Here is a 22,162-nt window from a genome sequence, read left to right on the forward strand (position 1 = left end):
AAATTTTGAGGTGGGGTCATACGGGTAGATTTTGAGAAAAACGCTGTTAAAACAACTAGTGCCCAGTCCCCTGCTAAGCACTCGGCCATTCATTTTGGCTCTTTATTGATTGTTTATTAGCATTTTTATTGGTCAAATGTCGCATATATGGCTATATGCTTTAAAAAATAGTAATAAGAGAAAGAAAGAACATTCCTAAATATTTTTAAAGACAGTTAAAAGTTGGGCTCACTTACCCCCTCAAAACTGTATTAAGCCACCTTAAACTAATAAGAAGGAACCGCAAATCAAGAAACGTAGCCAGAAAATTACCTTTTAAATGCTTTTGCCCGCTCCTTTCCCCCTCCCTCTACCACCAGCCCAACCCCCACCCCACCCTGTTACCTCCACGGTCCTTTCATGTCAGGTGATTGGCCCACAATGCATAGTGAGTTTTGCAAATTTCAGTCGAATGTTTGAAGATTTCAAAACCTATGTTTTCAACTTGAAAATCGTGGGATTCGTATTTGCTACGGTAAGTCATTTTTACACTCAAAGAACGCTACAGTAAGGATTAATTTAATTCGAAGTGAAGGAAATAGATATAAAAGAACTCATTGTGTATGGTGATTATCAAGGGATTTATAAATGGAAGTGATCATGCGATCACGCTAACTATAAAATTAGATGCAAATACATTGTCTTTGAAGTAAGCAAGTACCATATATTGTGAAGATTGGCTGTCTGCAGTAGTATTAGTTTGTGCAGTACGATTGTTTCTCTGACTAGATACACTGTGTCACTGTGGTATTGGAGCATTGGATGATGTTTTGATCATGAGAACCCTGAGGGAGTCCTGTATAAAAGCCAATGATACATGGTTCAACATGTGATGCTGTTGTACAACAAATGTTGAATGCAGTGTGTCTTCATAGTTAGTAGAGGGGACTATGGTGTCTTGTGATGTTGAATGTTGAAATATGCTCTTCAACATGTTGAATGTTGTTGAAGAAATGCATATTTTTTTTTTTTTTTCATGATTTAAGCCTTGATTTAGAAAAATATTATTGAGGGGAATGTGCTGCCTTTGCGATGACAAATGATTAGACATTTTAGTCTTCTCGGATAATTAATAATAATTATTATCCTGTGAAATCGTGTGGAATATCACCTGATACTTAGCTGATGAGGCTGTACGTCGAGTTGGCTAAAATCAGACAATATACTGCAAGATAATTTGAACAGGATGATTGTTTTATTGGGTTGTTCCAGAAAAAAAAATCCACATCCCCCGACTGATGGGATTCTGGAAATTCTCGCGGGAGGGGGGGGGGGGTAAAAGGCTCTGGAAATCCAGGCGGGAGCGGGGGGGGGGGGAGGGTTGAACTTCAAAAAGTCTTCTGCAGGGGTCATTTCAACCGATAATTCAAGCGCTTCAAACGTTTAGTTCAGTGACATTTCAGCGCCCTTAGATCCTGAAAAAGTAGGTTATGACCTCTGTATTAGATTTTGATTTAGAAGTTCTCGATCTTCAGTGGACGGGACTGACCTTAGGTCTCGAAAAGCAGGCGAAGAGAAATGACTATTTGACTCTTTTATCATATTTTTTACTAATCGTATTACTTTAGGACCATATCTAGCGCAGAGTAGAATAAAGGGCAACTGATTTTAATGAGCTAAGAATGTAAACACTCATTCACTTTTTCGTATTTTTGCTCCTTTCTTCTTTTAGTTCCACGCGGTAGAATTCTTAGCTTAATATTAGCTGATGCTTTAGAAATGAAACAAGAACATCTTCTAGACGTGATTGTGCATATTTTCTATTAAAATTTAATTAAATTTAAGCATAATAATTTTTTCTGGAAATCTAGGCGGGAGGGGGGTCTTTGGTCTTGGGAATCCAGACAGGAGGGGGGGTCTTGTGCTTCAGGAAATCCAGGTGAGAGGGAGGGTTAAAAACGACCCCATCCGTCGGGGGTGTGTGGATTTTTTCTGGAATAACCTATTATTCAACAAATTGTCAACTAAACACATTTTGCAGATATAAAAAGTGTAATTTTGTAGCGCAGTACAAAAATTCGGAGGAATCTTTGCAACCTACATATATTGCAGGATATCTGTTATGTATGAATGACAGATAACATTGGCATTTTGACCATACATGTATATGGGCAGCGCACGCATTTGTTGGATAACAAAGATGATTAACCGTAGGCCCCATCACCTGCATCTTCACTATTATGGTCACCAGGGGACGTTAAAGAACCTACACAGTTACTATCAAAATCACTAGAGAGTGGTAAAACTGTGGTTAGGAATTATGAACTCACAGGCTAGGCCAAGGATGCAAATAATACATTTTTTTGTAGGTTTGTTCAATTGAACAATAGTAATATTTTATTTTATATATTTTATATATTAATTTTTTTGTTTTAGATTTCCCTATGTTGTCTCAGCACTGAAAGATTATGTTATATTGTGACAAAGTCCCCTGTAAAGTGTTGTAAAGCACATTAATATATACCGCTTTTATTTATTTTTTATTATATATATTTTTATCTAGAACTAATGTTTTTATTTCCTTTGATTTCTTACAAGAAAGCTTATCTTTTGATAATTTTGTTATAATTATTATGCATTTTGTGATCTACAGTGCATCTGGTTTAAAGTTTGAGATTTACAATGGCCACTGCTTCACCTAAGGAGGTCAACAGATACCTTTCTTGTCCTATCTGTATGGAACAATTTAAAGAACCAAAAGTACTAGCATGTCTGCACACCTACTGTAAAGCGTGCCTAGTGAAACTGGTGAAGAAAAAGGGACCTGATCATGTCATAACTTGCCCTGAATGCAGACAGGATGTCAAAGTAAGTTGAAAGTCATTATAGTAAAACATGTTATAATTATTGGCTTATTGTTTTCAATAATGCTGTTTTTGCCGAGTCAAGAGGAATATGAAAACTGTTTTTGTGGCATGCAAATATCACACTTGTGATAACTTCGACCTATACTGTATGTAGCTTTCATCATGATATCAATTGTGATGACCTGATCATAACCTGCGATCAGGCTTTCTTTTTTTTCGCGGCGAAGGGAAGGCGAAAAAAGGAAAGCCTGATACAATTACTTGTCAAGTCGTCTGCCGCCCCCTAATTAACCCAATGAGCTCCAGGGCCCTGAGCCCAGACCACCCCCTGGAATTCCAGAGAAAATGGCTGCTTCAATTGCAAAATACATGTGTGTCAAAATAATTTTCATTTTTAATTACTTCTCTTTCTCCTATTGCTATGAAACTTCACAAAAATATCATAAATATACCAAAGTTTTTACCAATTACTTTTTAGCTTCACTTAAACATGTAGTTTTCTTCAAAAAAAATTCTAAAACATGCAATCACTCAAGTGAGATAGCAATTTGTGATATGGTTTCTACACAGCACTCTCGATATAAGTAGTGAACAACTTAATGCAGCAGTTAATTCCTTTCAGGTTATGAGAGAGGCCTTTCTGAAAGAACAGTACAGAATCCTGCAAAGTTATAGCTATTATTTTGCCAGTAAAAGAGAGATTTGTGAGTTCTTTTGTAGAAGTCAAATTTGAATTTGCGCGCCATTACGAACGTCATGATACGTCACATAGCATACAATATTGTTTCAGTTTTTACGGCCAAACAAGGTACCTTAGCGATAATAACTGTAATTTTCAACTTCTTTATGCTTTTGAAAAACTATATACAAGATACTTTCATTAACTTCAACAGAATGAACAATAAATTCAATACAACAAAAGCACAGTTGTCTGTTGTCTACAATGGTCAGTGCGTGAAGGAAAAATGAATTTGCAACAGATTTTCTTATATTTAATTATAGCAAAACAAAATAGTTCACTGAACAAAAGTAAAAAAAATGTTTCTGTTTTAATGTAGTTCTCCGTTATGCCATTCCGAGAAGCAAGATTGTTCTCCACGCATTTTCTTGCATAAAGCAACGCCGCACTGTTCACAAGCGTAGGATGACTCGAAGGTACGGCCTTGAGGGCGCTTCCTTCCATTCTTGGCGCACATCGCACATGCTTTTTTCCTGCCCTCTAGTTTTCCCAGATAGTGTCCCGCTAAATTTTCCTCCCTCGTTACTGTTTTGACAGCACGCTTCCCAGTGTTCGAAGAACGCTTATAGCCGGTGTAACCGGCAATAAGCATTCTCGCAAGTTCTCGCCGAAAGTCGAGTTGGCGTCGCTTCTTCTTCCCCGCTATCTTCTCGAGAATATACGCATTGACCATGGATAGGTTTACAAAAAACCAAAGGAGGTACTTCCACCATTTTCGTGAAGTGGTTCCAGGTGGATAGTAGCTCCTGTACTGGTCGTTAACATCCACTCCATTCATGCCAGAGTTGTAAACTTGCACGACATCCGGCTTCTTCTTCGCTTCAGGCGGGACAGCTCGCTTTCGTCTTCTACCTTCACGTTGCTCTACAGCTGTGATTTCGGGCTCTGGAGCAGTATTTGTCGACATCAACGAAACCACACGCTTGTCTCTCCACATTGTGGTGACTAGGTTTCCACTCTGGCGAGTTCTGACCTCGTCACGAACAAGTTTTGTCCGCTTAAGATCAGCCGGGAAGTCGCGTCTGTTTGTGCGAACAGTACCACACGCGTAAGTGTTTCTGGCGTGCAATGACAGCATAAGGTCGGCAGATGTGAAAAAATTGTCAAAGAAGAAATGTCTATGGGCATCTAAATAGGGTTCGCCAAGAGTCCAAACCACATAATGCCCCAAGCCTTTCCTTCTGAACAAGTCACTGTTTGTCCGATCCTTTCCCAAGTAGACTTGAAACCGAGGAACATAGTACGTGTCAGCATCTGCCAGCAACCAAACTTTGATTCCGAACATGACAACTTCACCTCGATTTGAGTGTGTACCGCAAATTTTGCGGTCGTTAAGAATTCATATATTCAGTCTATTGTTCTAGCTCATTACATATTCACGGCGAGTAGCTTGCCGAGAATGCGGCATGTTTCCGAAGAGCCTGACGAGCGCAAACTCTTTGATGTAGGTGAGACTTTTGTCTTTTGTTTTGGAGAGTGGAATAAACCCCTGGGACTACAGTAATTTGCTGCTTGATTAATTCTTAAATGTCACCCTTGAAAGACATTAAACATGCAAAACAATTTTGCTTGCCGCGCGCCGAAAACGATAAGCGAACAACTTTGAGAAAGTCTCAAATAAAAGTAGCGTTCATGGCCGCGCCGTGACCGCAACATTCTCAACGAGAACTAAAATAAACACCGTAACGATTCCGTTGTCATCATTTCCGATTATTTGTATCTATTCACAAATGCAACCATATCGCTGGAAATGACATCAAACAGTTTCTCCCACTATTGATCTTTCAGCTTTATAGTTTGCTGGGGTTTTTTAGTTGCTTCTGATATCTGCCTGGATACGCGCGGATTGTGCTTTTCATCTTTCGTGACATATACTGCAATGCGTGACGGCGAAAGCTTCAACACCATTGGTCCGATCTTCAACATCTGACCAATCATTGCTCAGACCTCCGTGGTTGACATAGCAACGGTGAGCGCCGTATTGTCACGATAGTGAAGGCGATCGAAATATTCAAAACATCAGCTGGCTGTAATCATAAGGAATTTTCAATAATCGATCGGTATCTTCTGCTAAGTTCTGCTACGTAAAAAAGTTTCATTGTCGAGACGGAGGGATCTGCAAATGGAGGACGATGGATGACTCCGAGTGGCCGGAAATTTTCAGGCCGACGTTCATCTCGAATCAAAAACCGTACCTTTCGATCGACGAGTCATTACTTCAAGCTCTGGGTGTGAAAGTCCATGTAAAAAACAAAGGATACAAAGTCCTCGATCACATTCTAGAAAATCACGGTAAGTAGAATCTTTGAACTTTCTTTAATATTTATATGACAATGATATCGCGTACGATCTTGTGCTTTGCCGAGTAATTTATAAGCTAAGTGGAAGTAAACTTCTCAGTTGAACCGACGCGATCACAAACTCTCAAGGGAAACGAAAATATACCTGTTCATAAAAACGAGTAGTCGAGATGGCTTAAAGGAAGTAAAAGATAAAATAAGGGAAATGGCTTTGAGTCAGATAACTGGGAGTTCGAGATAGCGAGGTTCAACTGTTAATCTTTCAGTCAGCTATGTCTTGTTTCCGCTTGATTAAACTCATGCCGAATTATGAAAAGCTTTTCAAAATGAAGAGTCCAGATTACCGGATCAAACAATACTACAACATTTAATATCAAACACGAAGGTCAAAAGAGAAAATAAATTATCGAGGTAAAATGAAATGATGATCATTAAACTTCTCCCAACTAATAAAGTAAAATTGTGTGGATATCAGCATGGAGAATATGTATGTTGATATTTGGACTGTATCACACAAGATATTGACAGATTTCATCTAATGCTGTATAAGGTGGCTGAACACAGTTTTCTGATATTTGGAGTACGTAGTTTATATATTGCTCTCATTCCCAAACCGTTGCAGTTGACAAGCTCAAATTTGGCAGTTTACAAGATCACCTACTGTATTTGAAATTTTTTCCTGTCTTGTACGACCATGTTGCATTACCATGGTAACCCAGTTCGATTTCAGAAAATTCAGCCATTAGATTTTTTCATTGTTTGTGTATAACAAACTCAGAAAACATCTGAAATTTTAACACTTAAGTAAAATGTAGTAAAGTTTTGACATAGGGAATTTTAATTCTTCGCAGCTTCATGTTTTATTGTAATGTCCTAGAATGTTTTAAAATTCCTTTGTTAAATTTCAGATTTTTTGTTTTCAAAAGCCTCGCAAAATTTCTTAAAATTCTAACGAAAGCTTTGTTAGAAATCGTGCCTTTCTGGAAAGACAATAAAACACATGATCGCAGCTTCTTAAAACTGCGCACCCGCAGCATTTCAATTTTGTCTGTCTAAAAGCCTTGAGCATGGGCGCCTGGACTCGAATCGAGAGCAAGCGCGAAAACCGTGTTCAGCCGCCTTAAACCACTTTTTAGTGGAACTTCACTCTTATCCTATACTGCAACATTTTAATTACATAGCAATTTATATTACATATTACAATTCAAGTGTGATTTTTCCCTGAAGTTTCAGAGGAAGTTTATTACTATTAAATAAGTTAAGTGTGTGCACACAGCAGAAAGTTTAAAAATGACAATTCAGTGTGCTTAATGTACTTGCTCATATGTGAAAAAATATCCTTTATTGTTAACCAGTCAGATAAGGCTTTCCATTTAAATTTTTGTCATGTTGTTACAAAAACCTTCAGTTCTCCCCTCATGAAAGTTTTTTTGGGTTAGAACCAGTTCTCCCCTCATGAAAGTTATTTTCTGGTTAGAACCATGTACATTGAAAACTCCCTTTCTTTTTCTACCCTTTTTATCCTATTCTTAACAAATCCCTTATAAAAAAAGGAAAAACACATTGACGACAAACACTAAACTACTGTTTTTATTTGATTACCGGTATATGCTGTACAATGGTATACCGGTATGTTTTTTGAGTCTATTAATCAAATAAATGCCGCATATGGTGCAGCATTTATTAATAATTTTCTCCTAAAATTCTCCATTTTTAAGGGCCGTGTTTATTCAATGGCGGCGTCTAATCGAATAAATATGGTACTCATTTTTGTGTATGAACTACAAACGTCAAATAACAAAAGTTGACTTTCTGCTGTTTGGAGAAAAATTAAGGTCATGCTTAATGGACCTCAGCAAAATGTAAATTATAAAACTCTTGAACTTACATGTAAACAAAGTGTGGCTGTGTAGATTTCTCTAATCTCTCTGTTTTCAATGATGCAAACATTCAGAACAATTAAAAATTTTCATAACTCATACCCAAAATAGTACTTCAATAATTATATGTACTGTATTCGATTTTGTCTTCATAAGGTTTAGTTGCACAAGATGAGTATTTGGTGAAAAATGGCTCAAAACGGAGTCATATGTCCTGCAAAGCAGCCATCCTGATCCTGTTTGCTAGCACCAGCACAAGGCAAGGAGAAGATACTGCAACTGCCAGGAAGCTGCGATGCAAACTCATAGATGTACTTATGAAGGGTGTACCACTTCATCAGGTGACTGGTCATGGAGTCATGCCATCTACCAGTAATCCTGACACACCTCAAGCAGCAACTCCTGAACCTCGCCAGAACCTGCCACCTCCTGCAACACCCGAACCTCGCCAGAACCTGCCACCTCCTGCAACACCCGAACCTCGCCAGAACCTGCCACCTCCTGCAACACCCGAACCTCGCCAGAACCTGCCACCTCCTGCAACACCCCAACCTCGCCAGAACCTGCCACCTCCTGCAACACCCGAACCTAGCCAGAACCTGCCACCTCCTGCAACACCCGAACCTCGCCAGAACCTGCTACCTCCTACTGCACCAGTGCTTGAAACAGCGACACCCGAACCTAGCCAGAACCTGCCACCTCCTGCAACACCCGAACCTAGCCAGAATCTGCCACCTCCTGCAACACCTGAACCTCGCCAGAACCTGCCACCTCCTGCAACACCCGAACCTAGCCAGAACCTGCCACCTCCTGCAACACCCGAACCTAGCCAGAACCTACCACCTCCTACTGTAACTCCTTCCGTCTCGAAAAAGTCATCAATAAGATCTGTTTCCACTGAATCCCTTCTTCAAAGACAGCAATCCATTAGGACCCAACAACACCAAGGACGTAAATTCAAGTCAAGAACTGTTGTAAGACGACTAAGCCTGCAAAAAGAAGAACTTGCCAATTTAGCAAAAACCGTCCATCATGGCAGCAAGCAGGATTTCCTAGCATCACTGGCACAGTCAGTTGACTTTGCAAGACCCAGTTCACTATCACAACAGGCCGAAGACTGGGATGGATCACTTTCACCCCAAGATATCATCACTTTGGCGAAGCAGGCCCACGACCCCCGAAAAAGAATGTCACTCTACGACACTATTATCACTGAAGATGCAGCCCAACACTTCCACTTGTCTGCATCTGATGTGCTAGATATCCAGGACACCACAAGTCCAACTGAAATCATACGTGCACTGCGCAGAAAGCTGCCTGGTTTTATGGATTCTGAACGAAAGGTGAATACCATGAAAGCTCAGTTTGTCAAGGAATTTGAAGTCGTGTGGAAGCCTGAACGAACCAACACTGGTTGGAAGATTAATCCACAGCGATTACGTGAGACTTTGTTACATTTGTATTGGTGGCTACCAGAGAGTGAATGGTGGAAAATATATGGGGACGGTCGAAATTTTGGAGGAAAGGACTCTGTTGCTTTGACATTGAATGTACTTAACAGTGAAGCCATGTTTCATGGCATAGGATACCACAGTCCTGAGGAGTACTGGCCTATCTCCATTTTCTATGGCAAGGATACCAGATTGAATCTAGAACTCAACTTGGGGGATCCAGGAAAGCCAGGAGGTTTAAATAAATGGATAGAGGCAATGCTTGAAAGTGGGCATCAAATCTATCTCTCAGCGGATTCAAACTTTTCAGACAATGTACTGGGTGGTGGTTTGGATCCAAAAAGTGAGGATTCATTTACCATGTATAACTATGAAACGAAACAAAGCAGAAGTGAACTTGGCGCTGACACAGGACTTCGATCAGAACTTGGCAGAAAAATAGAAAGGGAGCACCCTGAATCCCTTCTTCCAGCACTCCCCACAGAAAACTTCATCCCAGATGGAAATCATTGCTTTTGTCGATTGACAGAACACATGGTCTTTGATCGCTGCATGTCCTGCCTCAATTTAGAAAGTCAACCAAGCATGGGTCCAGGTGCAAAGGATCAGACTTTAGGCCATTTTATGTCTAATATCAACGCACGTGGAGTTCGAAATGGAAAATTCCAATTGCACTTTGATGGGAAAAAACTGGAGCAAGTTACACTCAATGTAAACCATGCTGAAACTATCTCAGCTCCTGCTAGTCACTTTGCAGATAACACATTTCCAGAGATTTTGGACAACGTGGCAAGCAGGGATGTATTATTTGATTTGCCTCAGAAACTGAGGGATCGCCTCAACTGGCCTACACCGCAGATTTCAGAATTTGAATTAGAAAGCAAGATTTGGAATGTCCACTGGGAGTTGCACGAACTTGAGCGTATGGATGAAGATCCCAGGAAATATGCCAATAGACTGAAACCTGGTTCAGCAGCTGGCTCTTCAGATCCCAAAGATTACAGATTTGGCCTCACAGAAGAAGAAATTAAGAGATATGTGGAACTTGCTGATTTGTATCATGCTTTGACTTTGTTAAGATATGGGTCTTCAAAACTCTACCCATACCTAATGAAGAGAGTTGACGTATTCCCTCAAATGCTTAGAGACCTCCCGTTTCATTCGCTGTTCCGGGGAGGCACTGAAGGTGGGGAGAGAACCCATTATTTGCACCAGTGCCTATATTTTGGACATTCTGCCAGAGGAGGAGGATGGAAGTGCCAAGATCCCATCATTACACTTTTCAGATGGTACTATAGATTCTTCAGAAGACGCTTAGCCAAATGCCCACCTGAAGTCCAAGAAGCATTTGAACGCTATGTAAAGGCAAAGTTTGAAGAAGAGGGGCTAGATTATGACACTGAAATGAGAACTGTTGAGAAGTCAGGGGGGTCTAATTGCAACCAGCCGTCGACTGAGCAACCTCCTGTTTCTGGGCAAACACCTTCTGCTTTACAGCCAGAAGCTGAAATCATCGCATCAGAAGTGCCAAATGCATTGCAAACTTGCCCATCAGAACCAGCCTGTCTTGTTGAGCAAACACCTTCCACTCTACAGCCAGCAGACCAAATCTCCCAAACCCGAGAGCCAACTGCAACGCAGACATCCCCAGAACCACCTAGTCCATCATCACAGCTGGTACTGACTGAAGGTGCAAATCAATCAATAACAGATGTATCTTCGAACTACAAACGTGGTGATGCGGTATTCATTGAAAGGGATGGCAAGACTACAAAAGCAATGGTTTGCGAAGTTACCCCACAGAAAAAGCACATCAAGGTAGCAGTAACTTCTAAAGAGCGGCCCGTTCTGGTCGAAATAACAAATCTCCAGGAGCCAGTGCCACAAGTTCTTCATGGCATCACTTTTGTGATATCTGGGAGACTAACTGGAAAGGACCGAAGCGGAATAAACAATGCAGAACAACTAACTCCCATTATCCTAAGCAATGGTGGAAAGGTCTATACCAAAGACATCTCAAAAGTTACTGAAGCTACTTTCATCATGGTTACCTCCCAAAAAGAAATTGATAAAGATGTCAAGAAGATCAACAAGCCCATAATGCATGCCTACCGATACAAGTGGCCCATTGTTTCCAAGCTCTATGTTCTGCACGCTGACAAAGACAAAGCTATTCCTGACATTGAGCAATACAAACTAAATCTAAGCAACTTAGACAATTCCCCTGCTAGCTCATTAGCACATGCCAGAGCAGTGAAAGAGAGCGAACTGCTTAACAGTAGTACTCGCAGTGCCCACAGAGAGCTGAAGAAGGTTTTAAGGCAAAAGAGAAAGGCAGCACAGGAGGAAGAGAACCAAGAAAATAACATTCCAAAACATCAACCTAAAAGACCAGCAAATGGATACATCATCTTCCTAAAAGAGGAATATTCAAAACTTTGTGAGAGCAACCCAAACAGTACAATGAAAGAAATAAATGCCATGCTAACAGAAAAATGGAAGTCCATAAGTGAAGAAGAAAGAACAGAATACAAGGAAATGGGAAAGACTGAATTTCAGCATAAATCAGAGCAATGGAACAAAGCACTTGAACAAGTCAGGGTTGCTGAGACTGCGCAGTTACAAACATTTGCATTTTCACGAATGACCTAACAAATGATGTCGACTGAGGAACACTTGACAATGTGTACATAGTACAGCTCTCATTTCAAATACATAAGTTGTTGTCAGTTAATCCCATTCTATAGGAAATGATTGAAAAAAGTAAATTAAAAAAAAAATGTTGTGATCTAATTAGTCAGTGAAACTTGCAAAAACAATCACTCTACATAATTTTTCCAAACAAATTGAAGGAAAAACTATTAATTTAATTATGAACACTGGAAAAAAGGAAATAAATAATAAGGTTTCACTGTTAAGTTAACAGAGTGACAGTACAATAAGCTTTCAGGATCTACAGCCTCAGTGTCATGCCAGACTTTTCATTTGTATTATTAGGTCATTTTCTTTGACTTCTAAATAAACCATTTGTTGAAATCTTATTCTGTTGTTGTTTATGTTCATCACAGAAACTTTATTCATTCACTACCCATGGAAAAGCAATCTGCAGATATTAATTTAGGCAATTTCCTCTTTTCACACAGTCTTCACTCCATGAATATCTTTACACTTTTGCTTCAGTCCCATAACTGATCCTGATAGTTAGAGAGAAAAGTCAAGGAAAAAAGTTTATTGTTGATCAAATTAATGCAATATCCAGAATTAATGTCAACATAGAAAGAGACGATTGATATAAATTTTTGGTGAAACATATTGTATTATCAACCTTCCCTGATTTTTGTCTAATTGACCATTATAACCCTCCCATTAATTTTTGCGTGCGATCATTTGACAAAACACATCGTGTGGTACAGAATTGGAGGACATGTATTGCCAGCGAATGTATCCCATCAGATTTGACATCTGTCGCCCTTTGTAGGCAAGCACGCACAAAACAGACGAATGAAGTCCCCTAATTCAATTCTAACTTTTAATAAAATCACAGTTCTAGAAATAAGAAATCACGTAAACCAATCAATTTACATTAATTTTGTTTCAACCAGTTATGCCGCTTTTTTCCTATAAATTTACTGGGAATAAAGTGTGTTGTAAAAATTAATCAGGGGGTTATAAAACTAGGAGTTGCTGATAGCAAGTAAAGTGCTGCGAAGTGAGTTTAAAGAATTTATAATAATTATAATAGTAGGAGCGGAACGGAAGGTCATAGGAATGTTTCGGATTTTCACATTTTCAGATGTGAAAGATATGATTTTTCTAAGCAAGTGAAAAAGCTAGTGACATTGAGAAAAGGAAGCAAAATAAAAGAACATAGCACGTGCAATTCGATCGCAAGGCCATCAGAAACATGAATTTATGACGTCAAAAAGCTTAAAACTCGTTCCATTCTAGCGCGCGGTCATTATGAAAACGTTTTCATGGAGCCTTCGCAAATAACCTTCGTAGTGTTTTTGCTGTACATATTTCGCGCTTAAGGCACGGAAAGTAATTTTTTTCCTTAAGTTAACTTAGTAATGGATAATTATGAAAGAGAATTATAAGAAGGCCTCGTAAATTCGTTATTCATCAGAGATGGCGCATAAGGGATGAAAGACCGTTTCTCCGGCACTTTACTTGACCATCTTGCTCAAGAGAGGTTTCTTGTGAAGCATTTACAAAGTACTGAACAGAAGCGCAAGCGGCAGCGCTTAAAATTTTAACTTCTTGTTCTTTAGCGAGAAGGACATCGCAAACGACAAACGCAGCTATTTGGTGGATCAGCAGTATATGTTTGAGCAAAGTGGATCAAAATGTATTGTGCATGTTATTGGCTTAAACATCAATGTCAAATGAAAATATATACCGGTAACCCCAAACCCTTGATTTAATACACTTCATTAATGCAAACAATGTAAAATTTAATAATGTTTATTTCACTGTCCATCTTTCAATATTAAAAATACAAAACTGTATAATTATGTAATCTTCAAATGATTAAACATTAACAAATATATTGGTTGTCTTTCATTTTGAAAATTTCTCTCCTTTCATTACAATTATAAGACTTCTTTTGAAGCATTGAGAACAAAATTGGAAGCTTATGAATGGCTTTAACTACAAATACACAGAAAACTGTGCTGATATGAATAAATTCCAAAATAATTATTATGAAAGTTCCAGTTCCATAACCAGTAATAATGAGCCTACCTTTAAAGGTTTTAGACAAAACCAAGGTCACAAAAACATATGATTGGCATAATAAACACTGACAATCTAAGAGAGTCAAGCAATAATTGACAGAAAATAATCACTGATCAGATAGGCAGATTGCTACTAAAGAGGCAAATTTATTTGGTGCTTAATAAAACAGTTTTGTCTACACTGAATAAAGTCCTAATGCCAAAAATTCTTTTAAAAAAATACACAAGCTGTTGAAAATTGGTAAAAGAAGTAAAATTCTGCCATGTACCCAAAGAGAGGCTCAAGTTCATACATAGTAACTATTTTTTTTAAAAAAATTATTACCCAGTATATGACTGTCTAATACGTGACTGTGCTCCTATAACTTGCACTGAATGGAACATTTGATTCTGAGTACGCAAAATTAAAACGCAAGCTCATAGTTGACTTGTGGACAAAGAGGCGAACCTGGCATACGTACTTAAAATGAGACTGAGGATTTCCAGGCTCTAAAATCTTAATATCCCATAGTGCCCCAAGTAAGGTGTCTAACTTTTTAATTTCCCCTCCTTTGTAAAAAACTTGGAATTGATCCTTACTTGAAAGGCCAAAGATTTGAGTATCAAGCACAGGATCAAAGACGCCAAGGTAAATTGGCTGGGAAGGCCGAGTGGCACTCCGTGAAATACCAGACCACACACCTTGGCGTATTTGACTTGCTAAACAACTCTTTCTAAGGTCTAACAAATAAGGAACATTCCCAATGTTTCTCCCTTGGCAACTTAAAACCCTTTCCCAACCCTCACAAATAATTTTATCCACAAGATTTCTACCTTTAGAGGTACAACTTACATTTGAACTGCATAAAAAATGTTTAGCATCCCCCAAACTGCATACAACATCTGGAAGGAAACTGTCAACTTTATCGTTGACCAGCAAACAAAGTGCAAACTTAAAAGTAAAATGACAGGCTAGCTTTGAAATGGTAGTGCAAACAAAAATAGAATTTCCAGAAAATTTCAGAGTATAAAAGGAACCAATCTTTATCATAGTGCCACTGGTTTCAACATGAAAACAAAACTCTAAAGGATCGCTCTCAGCTACTACTGGCTGCTTATGTAAAGGCTGCTGAGGTAGCGGCTGCTGAGATGGCGGGTGCTGAGATGGCGGTTGTTGTGGCTGTTGCTGAACATCTGGGTTCTTCCTCTTCCTCTTTCTTTCAATTGGCTGATCCTTGTCCTCTCTTGATGTCTCTAACTCCCATACATTGATGGTCCTGATGGTGTCATCCTGCAGCTTCACAGTTATCTGTTGGAAAAAAAAAACTCTTTAAATGTAAGGCAATAATAAGGTACAGTGTAAAAAGGATGTTGCTAATAAAAGTGTGTGGCAATCAGCTCGAACTCAACTGAACTGTTTCTCGTAATCAAGGGAAAATTAAACCAAAAAGGTTATTATAAGAAAGACAAATCCCTTTGCGTATCTTATGGTCAAAAGAATTGGTACATAAACTCCTGATTAAACTGGTAAAAGTGAGAAAAAGTTTGTCTTCAGACAGTACTATAATAATTCTTTTCCCAAATATCTTTCAGTGAAAGGAACCATTCTATTTGATTTGCAACACAACATTTTTAAAGTTTTCATATGGCATCACATTCACAAATCAAGTATCAAAATTTTGACATTGAGATAGACAAATTCTCGTAATTATGATTAAGGGAAATATTAGCAAAACAGTAAGGAGAATATGCTTTTGGATATTAATGCTTTTGATCAAACAAAAATGTGAACATACCAATTTACGAATAGGATCAGACCGGTGCACTATGGCATCTTCTTTACCAAAATAAACTTTATCTCCAGCCATAAGCTTCTTCAAATTAGGACTCTATAAATAAAAGAACACAACAGTCATGAAGTATAATTGAACACTCGTAAAAAAAAATACTATGCCGTGACATTCAAATGATCACGCAACGTTTAAATGATCACACAAAATCACAAACCAAAATCATTGAACAAGTTATTTTACCTTCTTAGTGGCAAAACGACGCGGTATCAAGACTTCTTCTTCCGTTACACTCCTAACTTCGGCAGCGTCAATAATTTCACGATCCCACTCGGACTTCCATCCAGGAAACGAGACAACAACACAGGCATCCCGTGTTTCGACTATCCTGGCTTTCGCCCATACTCCGAACTGATCAACAGCTTCAACGTTTTCACCAACAGTAAAATCCATCGCATTCAGATTACAACGAGTAAATGGTCGACAGCAAGCCAAGCGAACTAAGAATGGAAGGCGCTACTTTACACGAGCGAAATATACCTTGGTCTTTTGACAAGCCGCGAGCAATTTGAATAATCAAAACATGCACGCGTGATGCTTTTGTTTTCATATTCATGAGCTTAAAGTGGTCTAGAATTAAGACACAATAGGCAAAGGAGTTTTGGCTTATAAACGGCAATAATAAACAACAGACAATAAAGATAGCCTAAATAATAGCTTTTAATCGCGGGAATGCGTGATAAGCTTATGTAAACACGGTTGTCCCGTTCAAAATATTACATTCAAGCATAAATATTTTTTTAAGACCTCACAACGCTTACTGTCCACAATAAGATTTACAAATCCAGATCTCATTTGATTTTATTTCAGCAGAAAAGTCAAATTTGTATACAGTATATAAAAAAAACTATTTTGAATTTTTATTCTACCGATCCGACGTCCAAACAGAAAGGCTTCGCGCGACATGGCGGCGCAGAGGTCAGACATTGAATCAAGACCTAAAAACCTCATTCAAACTTATTTTCTCAGCTATCAACCCGCCTTCCTTTCAAAGGAATATGAAAAAGCAACATTTTCGAGATTAAGTTTAATTCATTCAGAGTTGCCGGTTATTATTTCATCGCACGTGTCGAGCGTAAAAGCTATGTCTTCGCATAAATTTTCTTTGCAATTCGAAACCGCCGATTCCGACGGCCGCATCAACAAAAGCGAATTTTGGCTTATTTCGGCGTGCATTGATGAAAATCCCTCGTTCAAGATCTCATTTTGTAGCTCTCAAAATGCTCTACCTTCATAAATAAAAATCAAACTTGAAAACATTTAACGAAAAACGTAAACGCATGGAATGTCCGAAATTATTCCCTAGAGTTCATTTCACAAGTAAAAACAGGTAAAAGACAAAAGGATACACTCATTAGCTTCGCCGCTCAAGGTCGCTTAATCGCCTTATTGTTCCATTCCTTTGAAGTCCCTGTAGCTATTGATCCAAAATATCTCACCTCTTCCCAAACGAAGAAACACCGAACTTATTCAACACGGCTTCGGTGACTACCGAAGAGAATGCCCAAAGGACTTAATAGAGCCTTCAAGCTACAATATCCAGCGGTATCACCCATTTCTGAATGACACACGCAAATCGTCCCGAAGTTGTAATGAATTTATCTGGTTTCATAGGCATGTATTGCTTAAAAGCCAACCTGCCATTGAATTTCACAAGTCCCTCATCCACAGTTATGTTCTTTCCAGGAACATAGGCAGCAGAAAACTTGCGTTCTAAGAGGTCAACCATAGGCCGCACTTTACACAGTAGATCCGCTTGATCTTCGGTTGTAGGATCGGCAATGTGGAGATATTTACTGAGGGTGACAAATCGCTGCTTTGGAATGGTCTTTTTGAACCCCTCAACTCCAATAAATTCATCGGAATCCCAGAACATGTGAATCTGGGGAAGTTCGTGAATTCCTATAAGGATGTTGAGACCAAGGAAAGCGGAAATTTCTGCTCGATTTGTCACGAAGTTGTTGTCACCTTTCGAGCGGGCATATGCAATGCTGTTCCGAACGATTTCATCGAGAAAGTTGTCATCGATGAAAAGATTGAAATAATCTTTGGCTGTAGCGTTTTCTTCAAGATTTTGTGTCGGACCGTGAGGAACAGAAAAGTCTTCAACATTAATAGCTTGCAATGTTGACGACCACTGAACAGGATCACGAGGTAAATCTTCAGCATTTTCGACGGGAGTTTCATCATCACTGCTTTCTTCCTCTTCATCTTCTTCATCCTCGTCCGCAAACAGTTCGACATCAGAATCACTGCCAGTTTGTTGCGATTCGAGAAACATTTCTTCGATTTCTTCATCAACATCGCGAAGTGTTTGTTGTTCTCTTCGTGTCTGTCGTTCTTGTCGAATTTCAGCGATTTCTTCCACGGTAAATCCAACAAACAATTCTTCTTCTCCATCAGAAAGATCTGAAACATCACCAGATCTTTCGAAAGCCATGTTTACAACGAAGACAAAAATTGAAAAATTCAGGAAAATTCGTATTTAGAACGCAAAATGAAGTGCTTGGTCTCAAACGAAAGTTTAATTTATGCAGGTCACGTTTCACTGCCTTTCAATGCCCAGGGGAATTTAGTGTACATGCTACAGCCAATTGAAACAAGCCATTTCTGACAGGGCGCATGTGGGCGCATTGGAATTTCAGAGGGATTTTGCATCGGAACGCAATGGGTTAAAGTGTCTGTCAACGCCGGAATGTCGGCGATGCCATCAGATAAGAGATAAGCGTGAGCTTGCAGCAAAGGTTGTTAAAAGGTTTATTTTGGTAGACGTAATCGGCAGTTACGCGAAAAAGTTGAACGAAAATTGCTATCTCTGTGAGAGTAGTGTCTCGGTTGGTGAAGGCACTGAACTGATCCGCTTTGTGAAAATAAAGACAGGCCTGCACGAAATCCCCATGAACCTTTTGTGGTCGTGTCGCATTATTCAAACGCCTTCAAATTATATTTTTACTGATCGGCGGGTTTTAAAAATTTGTTTTCAGCAAAGGCTGATTTTGTGCAAGGCTCCGACGCTCTGGACAAAATTGTCAGATCAGGCATTTCAAGGTCGTAGTTTTCGTCACTGGCACAATCGTCTGGCATCTTTGGTGGTGCGATGTTGCCCGGGAATGTTGTGATAATCTTCGACAGACCTCGACACCATTGGCGATAGATTACGCTCTTGTCGAATCCGTCGAAAGCACCGCCAAAACATCTTTTCTTTCACAAACTATTCGTCGAATACACTCCCTTTGTTCATCTTTAAGTGTTTTGTTAATACAACTTTTGAGGGATTTTCTTAAAGCTAGAAAACTCGCTCTCCACTTCATTCCGCTCAACACAAATAAAATCCTCTATGCGCGATATTTTTTGGACCGGAAGTTACACTTGAACTCAATTAGCCAATCAGGATAGAGTTTAATGTTGCCTTTTGTTTCCTGACCAATCAGAAAAAAGTCCAGATTCTGGACTTTTTACAGACGACTCGACAAGTAATTGTATCAGGCGTTCATTTTTTCGTTGACTACACCGCCGCGAGAAAAATAACGCCTGATCGCAGGTTAACCTGATCACAAAACACTAATTTGCAATCCTACACAAAATTCTCAAACTTGCTTGACCCTGACTAAAGCCTAAGGCTCTTTGGCTTTTCAAATTTAGTCCATTTTTTTTGTCAGCAGCCTAACTGGTTTTAGCTTGATTTAACCAGATGCTGAATTTTGACACCCGGGGCTTTGTTTTTGAGTAAAAAGCAGCTCTCGAAAAGTTGCAGCCAAGTAATATAATTTATGCAACGTGAGTTCCATAAAATAGCCCTCATTATAATTGCAGACATAAAATGAGAAAAGGGGATCTTCCCTCCTTGATAGGGATGGATGGTAACAAACAGCCCTCCTCCTACCCAAAAATTGATCACTTTTTAGTAGGGCTGCAACGATACACCGGTGCACCGGTGAATCGCGATATTTTTTGTCAAGATACGAATATCGGTATTTGAACGAAATATCGCAGTATCGTGAAACAATAAAATATTCTTCATCGGCATTCAGAAATAACTAATTTTAATGAATTTTTACCCAAGTGAAAGCTCTCAATAGCAATTTATTAAACTGAGGGACAAGGAAGTTCCATTCTGCTTCACTTTTGATCACTTATTCTTAAAAGATGTGACGAGTAGTTGTCGACTGACACAGTCTTGTGTGCCCGCAAGCAAAAACAGGCTGTTTATGAGAACTTCACTTTGCAAAAAAGTTTTCCTTGCTGAGAAAGTGGAAAAAACTGAGTTACCAACAAATTTAGTAAAAATTATGGCACTTGTCAGTTGTATGTAATGTTGTATCGTATTGTGTATCGTATCGTGGCATTTGTATCGAGGTACATATCGTATTGTGACGAAATGTATCATTGCAGCCCTACTTTTTAGTCAATGCAGCCGGTTTATTATCCTTGGAAAGGACAAAGATATGTATTCTGTGCCTCTCTCTTATTAGATTGTTAATGGAGATGTTGGTAAGCTGCAACCCAACTTCTGGGTGAACAATTTTATGACCTTGCTGAGCATGCAAGACAGCACTTCCTCTGCAGGTAAGCCATTGATCTGTGAGCACTGTGACAGTGGGGATCCGGCTGTTTCTCGTTGCACTGAATGCTGTGTTTTCATGTGCAAATTTTGTGTCACTGCACATAAAAGGATCAATACCACCAAAGGTCACCAAATTATGTCCCTGGATGAAGTCAAGCAACTTGGTTCAAAAGCCCTTGTCAAGCCAGCCTTTTGCAAAAAACATAGTGGTGAGACACTGAAACTTTTTTGCCAAACTTGCCAGAAAACGATTTGTCGAGATTGTACTATTGTTGATCACCGTGAACACAAGTATGACTTTGTTGCGGATGTTGCTGAAAAAGAGAAGAAAGTCGTTCAGGCTGTTCTTCTTGAAAGTAAAGAAAAGGAAAGTGTTATTGAAGAAGGCTTGATAGCTGTTCAAACAATGGAACAGAGAGTTCAAGCTAAGATTGTTGAAGTCAGCAAAGAAGTGGATGTCTTTTTTGATGAGCAAGTGAAGGCATTGGAATATTTGCGAGGAAATTTGAAGCATGAAGTTACAACACAGGGGCAAATAAAGCTTAAGCAGCTTGGAAGCCAAAAAGAAATGCTCTCTTTATCACTGGCACAGTTGAAAAGTGGTGTTGATTTTGCTGAACGAGCATTAGCAGATGGTGACGACGTGGAGCTCCTCTCTGTGAAGACTCATCTAGTTGAGCGACTTGCCCAGCTTAACACATCACAAGTCCAGAGTAGACCCTGCAAGACTGACTATCTTAAATTGAAAGTGGACAAAACAATTTGGGACATTGGAGAAATGGCAACCGTACATCACACCCCCATTGACCCCACAAAATGTGTGCTGAGTATGATAGGAGGAGAAGAAGGAGTTATGTATGAGACCTTGGCTGGGCAACCTGTGGATTTTGTGCTTGTGATCAAAGATGAAAATGCAGCAGAAAACCTTCTTGTTCATGCTTTAGTTAACCATGGAAGTGAAGATCAGCAAGAACTTGCGGTAAAGTATAATCAAGACAGTAAATCATATGTGTTTTCTTATTGCCCAAAGAAAGATGGTGTTTGCACTCTGGCAGTCATGGTTGAAGTCGAGAATATCTGTGGCAGTCCTTTTACATGGAAAGTAAAACCAAAGGTACAGAATACAGACCAGTTAAATGTCTTGACTTCAAGTCAAGAACAGGGTGGAGACTGTAAAGGAAAGCATTGTTGGAAATTAAAGGTGCATTTATTAAATGCTCAAGACAAAAACTTTGAAGTTGGAGTTCAATGTGTGAAGCAGGAAGAATTTTTTGGTGTAGAGGTCCAAAGATGTTGCTTGTGTTGCCGCTATAGGTTTGACGGCCGCAGAGGAAGAAGCAAGTCTTTACAGTTTTCACGTTCAGACAATCCACATGCTGCTATTAATTCTCTTTGTCATGACGATGTTTTCTCAGTTTATCTAAATTTTGATACAAAGAAACTCGTCATCTACAATACACGAAGTAAACAAGCTGAAGTCTTTACAGATGTTAATGTAGGAAACAGGGTTGTGCCTATCATCTTGCCTTATATAAAGAATCCCGATGGTCAGCAAGCTGGTTTTAGCCTTGATTTTGAATAGACAAAACCTAAAGCAACAGGACATCACGTCTTCTTTGGAAGCATATTAACCCTATTCAGACCGGGCTTTTTTGGATCTTTTCAGACCGGGGGGGTGGGGGGGGGGCGGATTCCACCCCCTCCACCCCTCCGTAACTTCCGGAATATTTAAGCAATCACAATGAAACTAACATGATATATAGTATGTCCGAAAATCTAACTTTTGGTATCTGTCACGTGGGATGATGACGTCACAT

General features: G+C 39.3%; 2 protein-coding genes across 2 annotated transcripts; one reads left to right on the forward strand and one right to left on the reverse strand.

Moving 5' to 3' along the window:
- The first annotated feature begins 495 nt into the window (after positions 1 to 495).
- LOC144651704 (E3 ubiquitin-protein ligase TRIM45-like) lies at positions 496 to 21,970 on the forward strand. Its single transcript, XM_078511654.1, has 3 exons — positions 496 to 514; positions 2,633 to 2,847; positions 20,254 to 21,970. The coding sequence occupies exons 2-3, from the start codon at positions 2,662 to 2,664 to the stop codon at positions 21,925 to 21,927; spliced, it is 1,860 nt and encodes a 619-aa protein (XP_078367780.1). The 5' UTR covers positions 496 to 514; positions 2,633 to 2,661; the 3' UTR covers positions 21,928 to 21,970.
- Positions 14,202 to 16,292, reverse strand: LOC144651754 (uncharacterized). The gene is made up of 3 exons (XM_078511731.1): positions 15,965 to 16,292; positions 15,728 to 15,820; positions 14,202 to 15,240 (listed from the first exon to the last, which is right to left on the reverse strand). Exons 1-3 carry the CDS (start codon positions 16,172 to 16,174, stop codon positions 14,293 to 14,295), a joined length of 1,251 nt encoding a protein of 416 aa, XP_078367857.1. The 5' UTR covers positions 16,175 to 16,292; the 3' UTR covers positions 14,202 to 14,292.
- Positions 21,971 to 22,162: the final 192 nt, after the last annotated feature.

This window comes from Oculina patagonica, chromosome 4 (assembly GCF_052425735.1).
Source record: "Oculina patagonica isolate OP01 chromosome 4, crgOcupat, whole genome shotgun sequence".
Taxonomy (NCBI): domain Eukaryota; kingdom Metazoa; phylum Cnidaria; class Anthozoa; order Scleractinia; family Oculinidae; genus Oculina; species Oculina patagonica.

Excerpts from the sequence above, each read along its gene's own strand:
- LOC144651704 (XM_078511654.1), top strand. The coding sequence starts at position 2,662 with ATGGCCACTGCTTCACCTAAGGAGGTCAACAGATACCTTTCTTGTCCT. Across the intron at positions 2,848-20,253 it reads AATGCAGACAGGATGTCAAA|ATTGTTAATGGAGATGTTGG; the intron begins GTAAGTTGAAAG and ends CTCTCTTATTAG.
- LOC144651754 (XM_078511731.1), bottom strand. The coding sequence starts at position 16,174 with ATGGATTTTACTGTTGGTGAAAACGTTGAAGCTGTTGATCAGTTCGGA. Across the intron at positions 15,821-15,964 it reads GTCGTTTTGCCACTAAGAAG|AGTCCTAATTTGAAGAAGCT; the intron begins GTAAAATAACTT and ends TTTTATTTATAG. Across the intron at positions 15,241-15,727 it reads CTGATCCTATTCGTAAATTG|ATAACTGTGAAGCTGCAGGA; the intron begins GTATGTTCACAT and ends TTTTTCCAACAG.